The sequence below is a fragment of the Elephantulus edwardii genome, unplaced genomic scaffold (assembly GCF_000299155.1).
Source record: "Elephantulus edwardii isolate Elephantulus edwardi_28Jun2011 unplaced genomic scaffold, EleEdw1.0 scaffold00077, whole genome shotgun sequence".
NCBI classification, from domain to species: Eukaryota; Metazoa; Chordata; class Mammalia; order Macroscelidea; family Macroscelididae; genus Elephantulus; species Elephantulus edwardii.
The window spans coordinates 10,367,208-10,380,780 of NW_006399827.1; the positions used below are offsets into that span (position 1 = coordinate 10,367,208).

At 44.1% G+C, this 13,573-nt stretch overlaps 1 protein-coding gene across 1 annotated transcript; it reads left to right on the top strand.

The window, feature by feature from the left end:
* The first annotated feature begins 4,201 nt into the window (after positions 1-4,201).
* On the top strand, positions 4,202-7,486 carry GIP (gastric inhibitory polypeptide). The gene is made up of 4 exons (XM_006889328.1): positions 4,202-4,281; positions 5,576-5,752; positions 6,549-6,638; positions 7,381-7,486. The coding sequence occupies exons 1-4, from the start codon at positions 4,202-4,204 to the stop codon at positions 7,484-7,486; spliced, it is 453 nt and encodes a 150-aa protein (XP_006889390.1).
* The last annotated feature ends 6,087 nt before the right edge of the window (positions 7,487-13,573 follow it).

A 13,573-nucleotide genomic window follows, 5' to 3' on the forward strand; every position in this document is an offset into this window, starting at 1 on the left:
AATCGGGATGGGTGTGTCAGAGGCAGTGCGGTTGGTGCAGGATAGAGCAGGGTTTAGGGCTGTTGTGCATAGAGTCGCTATGAGTCGGAAATGACTCGACGGCACATAACAACAACAACAACAACCATCAAATCAGATCTGACTGGTACAGGAGGAGATTATCCCCTCCTTCTCTAGCAGAGCATCTGGTGGATTTGAACCTCATACCTCTGGGATTGCAGTGCAGCGTCTTGCCACTAGGCCTCCAGAGCTCCCTTGGAATTCCATTTTCATGTATTTCAAATTCTTTATTTTGAACAGAAAGCTACCATATAATGCAACTATGAACATGTTGTTATTTTTAGTTGCCATCAACGGTCCAATGAACAACAGAGCCAAGTCTTCGCTACTCTGTGACATCCTCACCATCTCTGACATACTGGAGCCCGTTGGCACAGTCACTGTGTCAATCCATCTTGTTGAGGGTCTTTTTTTCCCTTTTGTCTGATCCTCTACCTCTTCCAGTATGCTGTCCTTTCCCAAAGAATAGCCCCTCCTGACAGCATACTCAAAGTATGGGAGAGGAAATTCTACTGTCTTTACCTCTAAGGAGCACCCTGGTTGCACTTCAGATCTCAATCCAGGGAAGCAGGTCTTCCCATATTTCAGTTGAAGGGATATTAAACTCAAACCACCAAACATGGTGTTCTTTGAGGCCACATCAGAGGGGGGTATCTGCCTTCTGAGTCAGCAGTGAGGTTGAGTACCGAGTGGTCTTCAGACATAGACTCCATGGTGGGAGACTGCAGCCATTCCTCTGAGTCACCTAGGCCTGGCTGCTGAACTCAGCTTGGAATGTCGCTGGCAGCCCTACGGGCCTTGGGAGGAGGAGGGGAGATGAGTCACTGTGCACCCGGTATGAATGAGCAAACCCCAAATGCTCTTCTGCTGATGCCATTTTCACTCCTGGGTCCCTGACTAAGGATCCAAGAGGGGCTGGGAAGCATAACCTGGGTTACCTTTCAAAATGGGAGAGCCCATCACCCCCTGCCCACACCTTACCTCTCTATTTCCCTCACTTCTAAGCCTCCTCAGACACCCCCTGTCCTGTACACTATACCTATCTGGACTCTCAGCCTTTGTATCTGAGTTTCTGTCCCTTTGTAGTACCGTCTCTGACCTCTGTATTCTGAAAATTCTCTGCATAGATACTAGGGCCTTTGGGATACATTTGATCAGGACAATTGTCCTATCAACTGAATATATTGAATTTTTTGGACCAAGTCCAGTCGGCCCTTTCAATCTCCAGAAACTTCCAAGGATCTTTTTTCCATTCCCTTGCCCCAACATGCCCTGTGAGGGCCATGGTTCCCCTCCCCGGGAATTTGGCTTCTCTGGTATCTTCTCCAGATCCTTCCCACCTTGCTTCCTTGATGCTTGTACATATATCACAGAAAGACAGCACTTGCAGACTTGAACTGGAAGGCAATGCTAATCAGCTGTCTTCACAAGCCTCCCTTGAGCCATGCTGGCACCTCCCTCAGAGCCCTGGAGCATTCTTCTCTTGTTTGTCCACAGCCAGGCAGGAGGGCCAAAGGTTAAAAAAAAACACCACAAAAAAAAAAACCAGGATAAAAGGAAATTACAATAAAATATAAAATGTTTGGAGAGGGAAAAAAAAGTGGAAGGGTAGAAATATAAGGCTGAAGAAAGATTCCCTCCAAGAAAGGGTGGGATGGAGGCTTAAAAAACAACTGGCCTTGGGGTCAGGCCAGTCCAACAAACAAATCCACTAGGCAAGGACTCAGGGCTCTGAAGCCCATTCAAGAACCTTCCTTGAAGATGCTGGCATCACCAAAAGGTTCTGGTTCAACACCATGTAGATGTTCTAGGGAATGGTATCCATTCTTTGGGGATACCTTCTCTGCCTCCAGGCAGGGGTGCTCAGATTGGAGAGCTATTGACAAAATCCTTATGACTCTGTGAACTGTGTTGCCCAACAAGAAGAAAGACCCCAGCAGCTTTGTTCCCCCTTTAGAGATAAAATCTGAAATGAGGTCTCAACTCTGCCTGTTAGTAGCTGGGATACAGTATTTAGAGAGCTTTTCCAGAGAAAAGTTTTTCTGATGGTTGGAAATGAGTGGGTAGGTGGGAGGAGGTTTCTAGGAAGCAGAGGGGAGTTACACTCCTAGTCCAGTTACCTCTCATCCCACACAGGCACTTAATTTCATGCTGAATCTGCTCCCAGGTTGAGGAGTTCACCTGGAAAGAAAGATGGCAGGTATTAAGCCCTGAAGCTAATTGGCAGGGCATGCACTCACATTTACGGTTCAGTGTACCTATGAAGAAAGGGAAGGGGAGGCTAGGGAAGAGGGCCTTGAGGGGTCTACTAAACTATATCCCTTCTAGACTGATGACCTCTCTGATAGAAACATGTGCCAGGTACTTGGAGAAAGGCAAAAGGCACACCTCGGGAAGTCTTGGGACTGCTAGAGAAATCTAACCCTTAAACCTCCTGTGTGATGAGGAGAACATAACGCTGGCACACATCCCTGTCCTCAGAGAGTCCCTAGCCTGATCAAGGATATGCAGCTTCTGTCCTGGGAAGTCTGCCAATTTGACAGCAAAGCATCTTAACTAAAGGATCTTCAGTCTTATGGAAGAGACAGGACCATCTAGTTCTCTCATGTAAAGAGCATGCATTTGGGTAGAAATTAAGTCTTTTCAATCTTTATACCTAGATCAAGTAGCTGTCTTCAACTTTCTCCATGTTCCCAGGTAGAAATGTGCCTCTACTCTGTCTTGCCCTAAGCATGAAGATAATTTGAGCCTAAGTTCTTCCTTTACCTCACTACCACCAGGAAACCCCTGTTCTCCAGGTTCTCTTGACCCTGTGCCTCTCATTTTCCAATCTCTTTGCTCAGCCATCTCTGGGACAGTCCCTAGACATTACCACCGTGCCAAAATCATGGGGCTTTGCCTATCACTTGGACTCAGACAACCCTCCCACCCAATCCTCTCAGGGCAACAAATGAGGGGGGTTTGTGTGTGTATGTGTAGCGCTGGGCCTTGTGCCCAGAGGAGAGGAGGGGGAAGGAGAATGGGGGTACTTAAGATACTCTACCCACAGGCAAGCCCCAGACAGCAGTTGGAGATACCCAAAATGTTAATTACCAATTAGTGTAGTTCAAGTGGAAAGGGCAACTTTATTATGTGTAAAATGGACTTAATGTGGCAGGAGCTGTGGGTTTAATTTCTTGAGATAAGATGCTTTTAGGCTAATCAGCTGGTCTCTGATGCCTGGATATAAAAGCAGACTTCCTCGAAGCAATTTTGCAGGAAGACAGGAGGAAGAGAGACCCTGTTCTGTCCTTCTCCTGGAAGAACTCGAGAGGAAGTCTGGTAAGAGAGAAGCTGGGATTGATGATGGCCTGGGTGACTGGAGAGGAGGGGACCTTGACAAACCAGAGATGCTTAGCAACCTGGCATCTCGCTTCTTCTTCCTCCATATAAGAGACAGGAAGGTAGCTCTGACTGCTGCTTTAACAGTCAGATAGCCAAAGCAGGAAGATGAGGACATGCAGTGTGCAGATCTATAGATTTACCTCTGGTTTTCAGACCATGGAAGGAAGATTCTCCTCTGATCTTTCTCTTTACCAAAGACTCGTGGTACAATAGATGAAGCTGGAAGTAGAAAGGTAAAGGTCATACTACTGGAAGACTTTCTCTAACAAACTTGAGAAGGGGAGAGAGTAGGTGGTTTGATGTGTAGTTTTAATTTAGGGCAAGAGGGTTCCAATCATTTAAAGGATAGTCATTTAAAGAGCAGGAAGGCTGGTTGATATAAACCTAAGAAGACTCCAAGGAGATAATGTTGCCAAATCATATAACTATGAAGTTCAGCCCAGGAGCCAGGAGATGTGCCAAGAAGGAGACAGGTGGGATGCACCCGAGCTCACAGGTCTTTATCTTCTCTGAATGTCTCCTTCACTACTCTTCTCTCACCCTACTCGGACTCTATCTATGAACAAAGTAAACCAAAAGCAAGTTTCCCAGGCTCCATGTCCCTTCTAGTCACTATCCAGAAGCACAGCACCCTCCGCACAGTGTTGCTCTAGTCAGTGGTCAGAACCCTCCTCATGCAGGCTGCTCTCTCAGTATAATGCTTCCCGCCTTATTCTGCTCCTTTTGCCTCTTTGCGCAGAATAAAAACCTTTGGAAGATGATGGCCTTGAAGACCTTCTCTCTGCTCCTGATGTCCCTGGTCCTGACAGCAGTGCTAGGGGAGAAAGAGGAGGCTCACTCCAGGTAGGAGTAACAGGAAGGGAGGGATCAATGGCAGAGGAGAGGGCTGGGGGATGACTGGGTTCTGGAGTCTGTTGAGGGAGATGAGAGAGAATAAGGGATCCTAGGCCAGGACGAGAAAAGCTCAAGGGGGAATTTTCCAGCAGTCTGAGTGAGACTAGAACTAGAGGATATTATAAACTACTGTTGCAGCAAGAGAGACATCAGGAAAGTGGATGTCTTAGTGGTTAAGTATCTGAAGATGATGACAGACTCTCCCTTCCTGGCAAAGCTTTAACCATGTCTTTTTTGGTTGTACTTAATACAATTTTGTAGGTCTCAAGCGTCCACAAATGGTTTTTAAGTCTTTTTTCTTTTTCTTTCTTTCTTGTTTGTACCATCGAATCAGATCCAGCTGGCACAGGAGGAGATTGCCTCTCCTTCTCCAGTGGAGTATCTGGTGGATTTGAACCACACACTTCAGGATTGCAGCACAGTTGGCTGCCACTAGGCCAGCAGAGCTCCCTCACAAATGGTTTTACTGAGCAAACGGGTCCAAGAGGCAACAAAGAACCACAGAGATGTAAATCCTGTGAGGATAAGTAGGCATTATTATAAAAGAACAGAGCAGGCAGCTCTGATTGTGGTTTCAGGGACCAAGAGAGGCTCGACTGAGGATAGAGTTGGGCATTCTCAGATTCATGAACAAGCCGTATGCCCAGGTAAAATTTCCGGCAATGGCTACCAGGAACGTTCACATGGTGAGGAAGCCTGATGTAGATGCTATGAAGCTAAATCTTGAGCCAAACTGCTTGTGGGTAAATCCTGACCCTGCTACCTATGCAATAAGAGAAATTTCTCTCTCTAAACTTTGGTTCCTTGGTTTATAAACTGAGGATACTAAATAGTGCTAAGCATACAGGAGTGTCAAGATAAAATGAGTTTATAGATGAGAAGGTTAGGAGTTCTTACTCACTTTAAGTACTGTCCTGTAATAGTTTACTATTTTTGTCATCAAATGTGAACTAAAGAACTGAATCAAGAATTGGAAGGGTAAGAGGAATAAAGAACATGTTCAGTCCTTTGAGATGAGAGGAACCTGGATCCCTCTGGGCCTAGACTCAAGAAGGTACACACTGAGAATGCAGGAGGATGGAACCTTGGATCAAGACTACATGGAGTTAATGGAGTGGCAACAGGTGTCTCCATAAAAACTACCAAGAAATTGGCTGGTTTGCCTGCTTCCTGTTAGCAGCAACCTTTAATCATGGCATTGTGATTTCTCTTCTCTGCTCCTTTCCTGGAACCCTGGTTTTTTCTCTCTCCTCTCCCTGCCCCTCAGACCCTACCCCAAGGTCAGTAGCTCTCAACTTAGAGGTCCAAGATATGCTGAGGGGACTTTCATCAGTGACTATAGCATCGCTATGGACAAGATCCGCCAACAAGACTTTGTGAACTGGCTCCTGGCCCAGAAGGGAAAGAAAAACGAGTGAGTCCTGGTGCACACCACACCCTGTTCCATATCCTCTGGACTCTACCTTTCTGGCCATGTGGGCATGTGATGCATCAGGTAGCATCTTTCACTCAGACAATGGTAGAGAGTTGCCTGGACATCGTGGTCCTGCCTAGACCCTGATTGGGGCAGCCCTCCAATCTGCAGGCAGGAGTTGAATGATTTATCAATTCTTTATTTCTAAAAGAATCATTAGATAATGTAGGTAATGCACTTGCCTGGTAAACAAAAGGTTAGAAGTTCTAGTCCACTCAGAGGCACTTTGGAGGAAAGATGTAGCAATCTACTTTAGAAAAAATCAGTCAATGAAAATCCTGTGGAGCATAGCTCCCTCCACATTGGGTCATTATAGGGTAGACTCAGTTCCACAGCAACTGCTTTTTGGTTTTACTTCTAAGGGAGGTGTCAGGGAGATATGTAGAAGCTCACAGAGAATCCAACATAGGGAGGTGAAGATGAAGGCAAGAGGAACTAAGTAGCTTCCATGAACTTATTGATGGGGCAATTTCAAATTTTAGAGGTAGGACATGGCCTCCTTCCTTCTCTTTGTTATGTTTGCCCCTGCCTTTGATGTTCGATCTGTATGGGAGATACTGAAAAGCTGTTCACTGGTGGGGGCAGCTGAAGATGAAGACTGGGGGATTGAGTACCCCATGCTCTAATATGCTGTTTACTCCTAGGTTGAGGTAATGAGAGATTTGAGAACCCCTGGGTTCAATAAGGCCTGGCGTCTCTCTCATCCCTACCCACTCTCTAATTTTTATCTTACTAGCTGGAGACACAACATCACCCAGAGGGAGGCCCGAACCCTAGAGCTGGCCAGTCAATCTAACAGGATTGAGGAAGCAAAGGAGAAGCAGAGGTGAGTCAACAGACAGAGGATGGTGAGGAACCTCCTGATTTCTGATCCACCACTACTTCCTTGGTCCCTGTCCTGGGTTCCAGGGCAGAGCAAGGGCCTGTGCTAAGCATCCCTTTCTGCTAAAGAATTCAAAGAGGGACTTTATGGAGCAAACCACTGGAGGTCAGGCCAAGTTGAAAGAAGCACACTTGACTGGGTTGGGGAGGGTCCCTAGGAGGGAATGGAGTTTCTGAGATTGATGATTTAGTACGCAGGCAGTCATTGGGTCAAGGAAAAAGCCAGCAAAGGAGAGATGCCAAGGAACTAGCCTCCTTACTTCTCCCTGTCAAACCTCAGGAAGCCTGTTTGAGAAATGGGGACAGTGCTCTGAAAATCAGTTACTCTCTCTGAGGAAGGAGAGGAATCTGAGACTTAGATTACTCTAAAGAGTAAATGAACCAGAGTAGCATTTCAGGTTTGAGGAGTGCATTCTGGGATATTTTTCAAGGTGGGTAGATGGGCTACCTCATACCAGAATCCTACTGGGCGTTGCTTGTATTGAAGAGCCCATCTTCCCCAGGCAGGCAAACCTGAGCAGAGCTGCCAGAAAAGTGGCTGAGGTTTGAAAGCTAAGATAACTGAGAAGTAGCTATGCGGTCTCTCCCTGCTCCAGCCCTGGCCTTTGGTGTCCCAGATGCCTATATTACTTCCTCTGGGCAGGACTCCGGTTCAGAGAACCTGACAAGGGTTTTCTCCTTTGCAGCTCCCCACCCAAGATTTCCACTGATGCAGATTTGCTAAGGGATTTGCTGATTCAGGAGTTGCTGGCCTGGATGGTAGACCAGATGGAGCTATGCAAGCTCAGGTAGGGGAGATGAATGTTGTATAGTGGTTACAAACTTGAATTTTGGAGTTAGACATAGTTTCAAGTCTTTGCTTCAGCATACCTTAGTTGTGTGGCTTTGAGCAAATTATTTACTCTTTCTAAACCTCAGTGCTCTAATAAAACTGTCCTATAGCCTGAATGCATCCAATCATGTCTAAACTTGAGACTATTAAAGCAACTTTATGGGATTGTTCAGATTATACAAGTAAAAAGTTTAGGGCGCTATCTAAGAAGTAGTGGTTATTGTTACTGTTTATATCTCTCTCTCAACTTCTCTCTGGTGAGATGCCATCACCTCTTCTACTAGCCCGCGTTAAGTTTCCTATTCTTACCTTTCCCTTTGTACACTTGCGCCGTGACACCTTCCCAGTGATGAGAACGCCGAGAATTGGAAGCATTTGGCTCTTCTTTGCAGCCACTGCTGGCTTCAAAGTCCCCTTCCAATAACCTTAATCCAAATCTGTTGCTATCAAGTCAATATGGACTCATCACAACTCTTTAGAAAAGAATAAAATGTCCCCCATAGAACTTCCTAGGCTGTAATCTTTACCAAAGCAGAGTGGCACATTTTTCTCCCTAGGAGCCCTAGTGACAAAGTGGTTAAACATTTGGCTGCTGATCAGAAGGTAGCGAATTGAACCCACCACTCACTCCAATGAAGAAAGATGTGGCAGGCCACCTTACCTGTTAGGAAATCCTTAAATCTATTTATTCATTTCCTAGAACATAAAGATGACAAAATACTATGGAGATATCCACCTAAATAAGGATACTCACTCAAGAAGCAGGCACTGAGGCACAGAAACCAAAACACATCCAGGCCTTGGTACTGAGGACTTAGGGAGGAGCTAAGGCAATAAATTTAAGAAGGTTTCCTGGAAGAAGAGTAAGATAGGAGAAAGGAGAGTGACCAGACCAATGGAGAAAAGGGGACTATGAGGAAAAACTCTATAGGAATGTGTGGAACAGTCTATGTACATACTAGATTATTGATTACTTATAAGTGAAAAGGTGATTCGGAGGTACGAGAGGTTTAACTCTGGATGGGTGTCGAGGTAAATGTTCTTTGCGGACTTGTAGTCAGTCGTAAAACTTCCTTTTTTACCATGTCTTCCTTCTTTCCCCCACTCTCCTCAGGTTTCAGTGACTAGGACCAACCCCAAGTCAAGACTGGACTCTGCCCATCAGTCACTCAGCTCCTGCCTCAGCCTCCTTCCGCAACACCAGAGACAACCCAAGCTAATAAAATTTAAGCTTAATCAAGTCTTTGTGTGTCTCTAGTTAAAATTTATTCAAATACCTGCTGAACAGTAGGAGGAGTGCAAATGGCTATGAGCCTGATTACTATCTGAAAGGTTGATGGTTCAGACCCATCCAGAGGCACCTTGGAAGTCAGCCCTGGAGATCTGCTTTCAAAAGGTCATGGTGAAAAAAAAAAGGGCCATGGCCTTGAAAACCTGATGGAGTAGTTTCAACTCTGCACACATGGGATGGTTATGAGTCACAGTCAATTTGACAACAACTAACCACTGCACACTGACACTGCCTGCTTTGCTGTGTGTATCTGTTGTGCACCACCTGATGGAAAGGAGAGGACTCTGCTAATTCATCTATTTTTTTTCCTTCATCATTCATTAGAGACCTAATACAGAGACTGTGCTAACATAACAGCCCTGTGGCTTAGCAGGCTAAACACTGATTGCTAATAGAAAGGTTAGTGATTGAAACTCACCAGTTATTCTGCAGGAGAAAACTGATGGAGGGGAACCATGAGTTAAAATTGACTCCAAAGCAGAGGATTTGAGGGTTTGATTCCAAACACTAGGATCCCTGGAGGTGCCATCTGTAAGGACTTGGCTCCCAACTGAATTCTGGTTCTAAACTACCAGCCTCTCCATAGGAAAAAGCTGTGGTAAATCTCCTGTGAAGAGTACAGCCTGGGAAGCTCTATGGGCAGTTCTACTCTGTCCTGTAAGGTCACTATGAGGCAAAACAAATGTAAAAGTAGTGTGTGTGTGGTTGGTAAACACTGACTGGACAACAATGAAGGGAACAGACACTATCTTCATCCTTGATAAGCTTGAGACAGATCTTAATCTTTAAGTACACAAACACATTGTTGTTGTTGTGTACCATAGAGTCAGAACCGACCCATAGCTGAGCCTCCAGTGAGTTTTCAGAGGCAGTTAATTGCACCAGAGGGATTGCCCATCCTTCTCCCACGGAGCAGCTGGTGGCCTTGAACTGTGTGCCTTCGGGATTGCAGTACAGCTTCTTGCCACTAGGCCACCATAGTCTACAAACACATTGTTGTTGCTGTTGTTGATTGCCATTGAGTGGAGCACAACCTATAGCAACCCTATGAGCAAAAGGCCTGAAGCCCCTCTACAACTATCGACATTTATCAAAGTTCATAGAATTTCCAGAGGCATGTTATTTAGGAAGTGGATGCCATTCCTGCTTCTAAGCAAACACATAAGTTAACACATACTGTGGTAACTTACATAAAGAGAGGCTATTGTCGTAGTTAGTTGGCATGAAGTGGATTCTGACTTATTGGGGGCCACATATATGTAGATTAGATTTTGTTCCCTAAGGCTTTCAAATCTGTGACCTTTCAGAAGTCAATTACTTGGACTGTCTTCTGGGTGTGTTCAAAGCACCAATCTTTCAGCTAGCAGTGAGTTATTGATTGCTTGTACCACCCAAGGGTGCTGGAAAAGTAAAAAACTATGATTCTATATTGCTTTTTTAGGGTTGCTGTAATAAATTATCACTATCTCTCTTAAAAAGCCTCAAGCATCTCAAACTAGGTAACTTAAAACAATAGAAAATTACTCTCTGACAGTTCTTGAGCCTAGATTCCCAAAGTAAGATATGAGAAGGCCCTTGCTCCCTCTGAAGAATCTAGGGAAGAATGTTTCTCTGCCTCTTCCTGACTTCTGGTGACAGCAATTCTTGGCATCCTTTGGCTTGTAGTTGTCCCATGGCAACATCTGCCATTATCTTCATGCAACCCATCTTCATACATCTATGTTGTTGTTAAGTGCCATCGAGTCGCAGGCAACTCATAGCAACCCTATGAAGGAGAGTCCTCTACACTTGGGTGCCTTTCTTCCTCTCTCCAGTTCATACATCTATGTCTGGGTCCAAATAGTCCTCTCCTTTCTCTTATGCAGACTCTAGGCATTGAATTTAGAGCCAGTATGATCACATCTTAATATCTGCAAACCCCCTATTTTCAAGTAAGGTCACATTTATAGATATCAGGGGTGAGAATATAATATTGTTTTATGGTACATGTAAATCTAGTTATAGGATATATTTTAGTAGTTTTATATGATAAAGCTGGCTATCTTGAGGAGAAACTTGAATCTGTATTTCAGGGGTTCTGAGTTCTTCTGGACGGAGAAGCTCTGGTAGCCGAGTGTGTTAAGTGTTGTTATGCTAACTAAAAGCTCAGCAGTTTGAATCCACCAGCTGCTCTGAGGGAAAACAATGTGCAATCTTTTTCTACAAAGATTTACCATTTCCCAAACCTAATAGAGGGTTGCTATGAGTTGGAATCAATCCACCTGAGGACAGTGCACTTGATGTGTGAGTGTGAGTGTGTGCGTGTGTGTGTGTGTGTGTGTGTAAGAGTGATTCTCTGTGGTCAGTGAATCAGAAAGTGCTTTTTGGTTTGCCTTTTATTTTCTACAATGCCCTTATTAAGGAGCAGACATTGTCTTAAACACTTTATTAACATAAACTTAAAAAATAATTTCACTTTCATTGAAATCCTCATCATCTTTAAAGCAATAATATCACAATTGCTGTTGACCTGACTCCACTGACACTGACTCCATGAGGAAATGGATGAAAAGCCCAAGCTCTCAACCACTTTGCCACAAGGCCAATGTGTCACTTAAAGTGAAAGTGTGTGACAGTCAGCATTAAGTGCTGTAGTGGAGTACAACACTCTTGAGAGAATTTTATGAACTAGTTATGTGAAGTAGCCGCAACGGGAGCATTCGTCCTGTGGAAACTGACAAATGGCACAAATCAGGACTCTTCCTACCCCAACACGGAAATGTTGTTGTTGTTATGTGCCGTCGAGTCGTTTCCGACTCATAGTGACCCTATGCACAACAGCCCTAAACACTGCTCTATCCTGCGCCAACCGCACCGCCTCTGACACACCCATCCTGATTACCCCAGTCACCGAATCAATCCATCTCATAGAGGGTCTTCCCCTCCTGCGCTGTCCCTCCACCCTCCCAAGCATGATGTCCCTCTCCAAGGACCCGTCCCTCCTGGCAACATGTCCAAAATATGTCAGACGAAGCCCCAGAATCCTTGACTCCAACACGGAAATACGGCTGTTAAATATTTACCAGCACATCACTGGTCAACATTCATTTGTTGTTATATGCCAAGTCAACGACGAAGTTTGAATTCTGAACAAAGGAATGAAAAACAAGCAAACAATAGTGACAACAAAAAAGCTCTTTCCACTGAGTTGTTTCAGAATCATAATGATACTGCAGGTCAGAGAAGAACTGCCCAGTAGGGGTTCTTTCTGGGGACTGCCACAACTTTCTCCCTGGGACCACTGATCTTTCAGTTAGCACACAAGTGTTTAAACCACTCCACCACTAGAGCTCCTTTCTGAATCATGCAATAAACAAGACAAAATAAATGTAGCTATGACGAGTGTTGAGGGCCAGGTAGATGTTCATACCTGAGAGACTGAGTATGTACTTTGTCCCTTGAGGTGGAGTAACCAGCTGAATTTGAAGTAATGAGCAAGTGAGGAAAGGAACACTGAAAGAGGAAGATTTGTCTAGATGGGGTCAGTGATTGATTAGCTAATGCATTGATTACTTTTTTTTTGTAACTTGGAGATTTTGTGGTAAGAATGTGAGTTCAGTATGTACATAAGGAGTTATTTTGATTCGCATGTCTCTGATTGCTAGTGATTTTGCACATTTTCTCACGTATTTCTTGGCCATCCTAATTCCTTCTTGGTGAAGTCTTTTCATGTCTTTTGCTCATTTTGTAATTGGGTTATCAGTCTTTTTCTTGTGGAGGAACTGTAGTATTCTATAAATTTTGAGTTCCTTATCTGAAATGTCATTGCCAAATATTTCCCCCCACACACACACACAATCTGTGGGCTTTCGTTTCAACCTTTTGGTAAATGATTTTGGTACACACAGGGATTTGAGTTTTAGAAGGTCCCATTCATTAATTTTTATCCTTTCCTGTTTGTGATTTTTGGCTATGTTTGTAAGCCTATTTAAGCCATAGACTAGGGCTTCTATACTTTTCTTTGATGATCTTTATGGTTTACCCTAGGTATCTGATCCACTTTGAGTTGGTTTTTGTCTGGAGTGAGATATGGATTCTGTTTCAGTCTTCTGTAGGTAGTTGTCCAGCTTTGCCAACACCATTTGTTAAAAGGCTGTTATTTCCCTACTCAATAGGCTTCATTCCTCATCAAATATTAATTGACTGTTGGTAGATGGGTTGATGTCAGGGATCTCAAGTGTATTCCATTGGTCTTTGTGTCCATCATTGCACCAATATCACTGGTTGGTATTCTACAACTCTGTAATAGACGTAGAGATCAGAAAATGTGATGCATTCTACTTTGCTTTTATTTTTCAGAAGAGCTTTGCTTATTTGATGTGTATTTTCCAAGCAAAATTGGAAATTGTCTTTTTAATCTCCCTGAAGAGTGAAGTTGGTATCTGTGTTAGGATTGCATTAAACCTGTAGAATGATTTTGGTAGGATTATCGTTTTCACAGTTAAGTCTTCCTGTCTATGAACAGGGAAATTTTTTTTACTCAATTAGGTAACTTATTATTTCTTTTAATAGTAGTTTTGTAGTTTTCCTCATATAGGGTTTTTGTGTCTCTAGTTTGGTAAAATCAATGACTTATTCATTGCAAATACATTTTATAAGAGACACAAACGCAGGTTATACACGTGGACTTCACCTGATGGTAGGCATAGGAATCAGATCGACTACATCTGTGGAAGGAACCTCTGGAGAAGCTCAATATCAGCTGTGAAAACTAGGC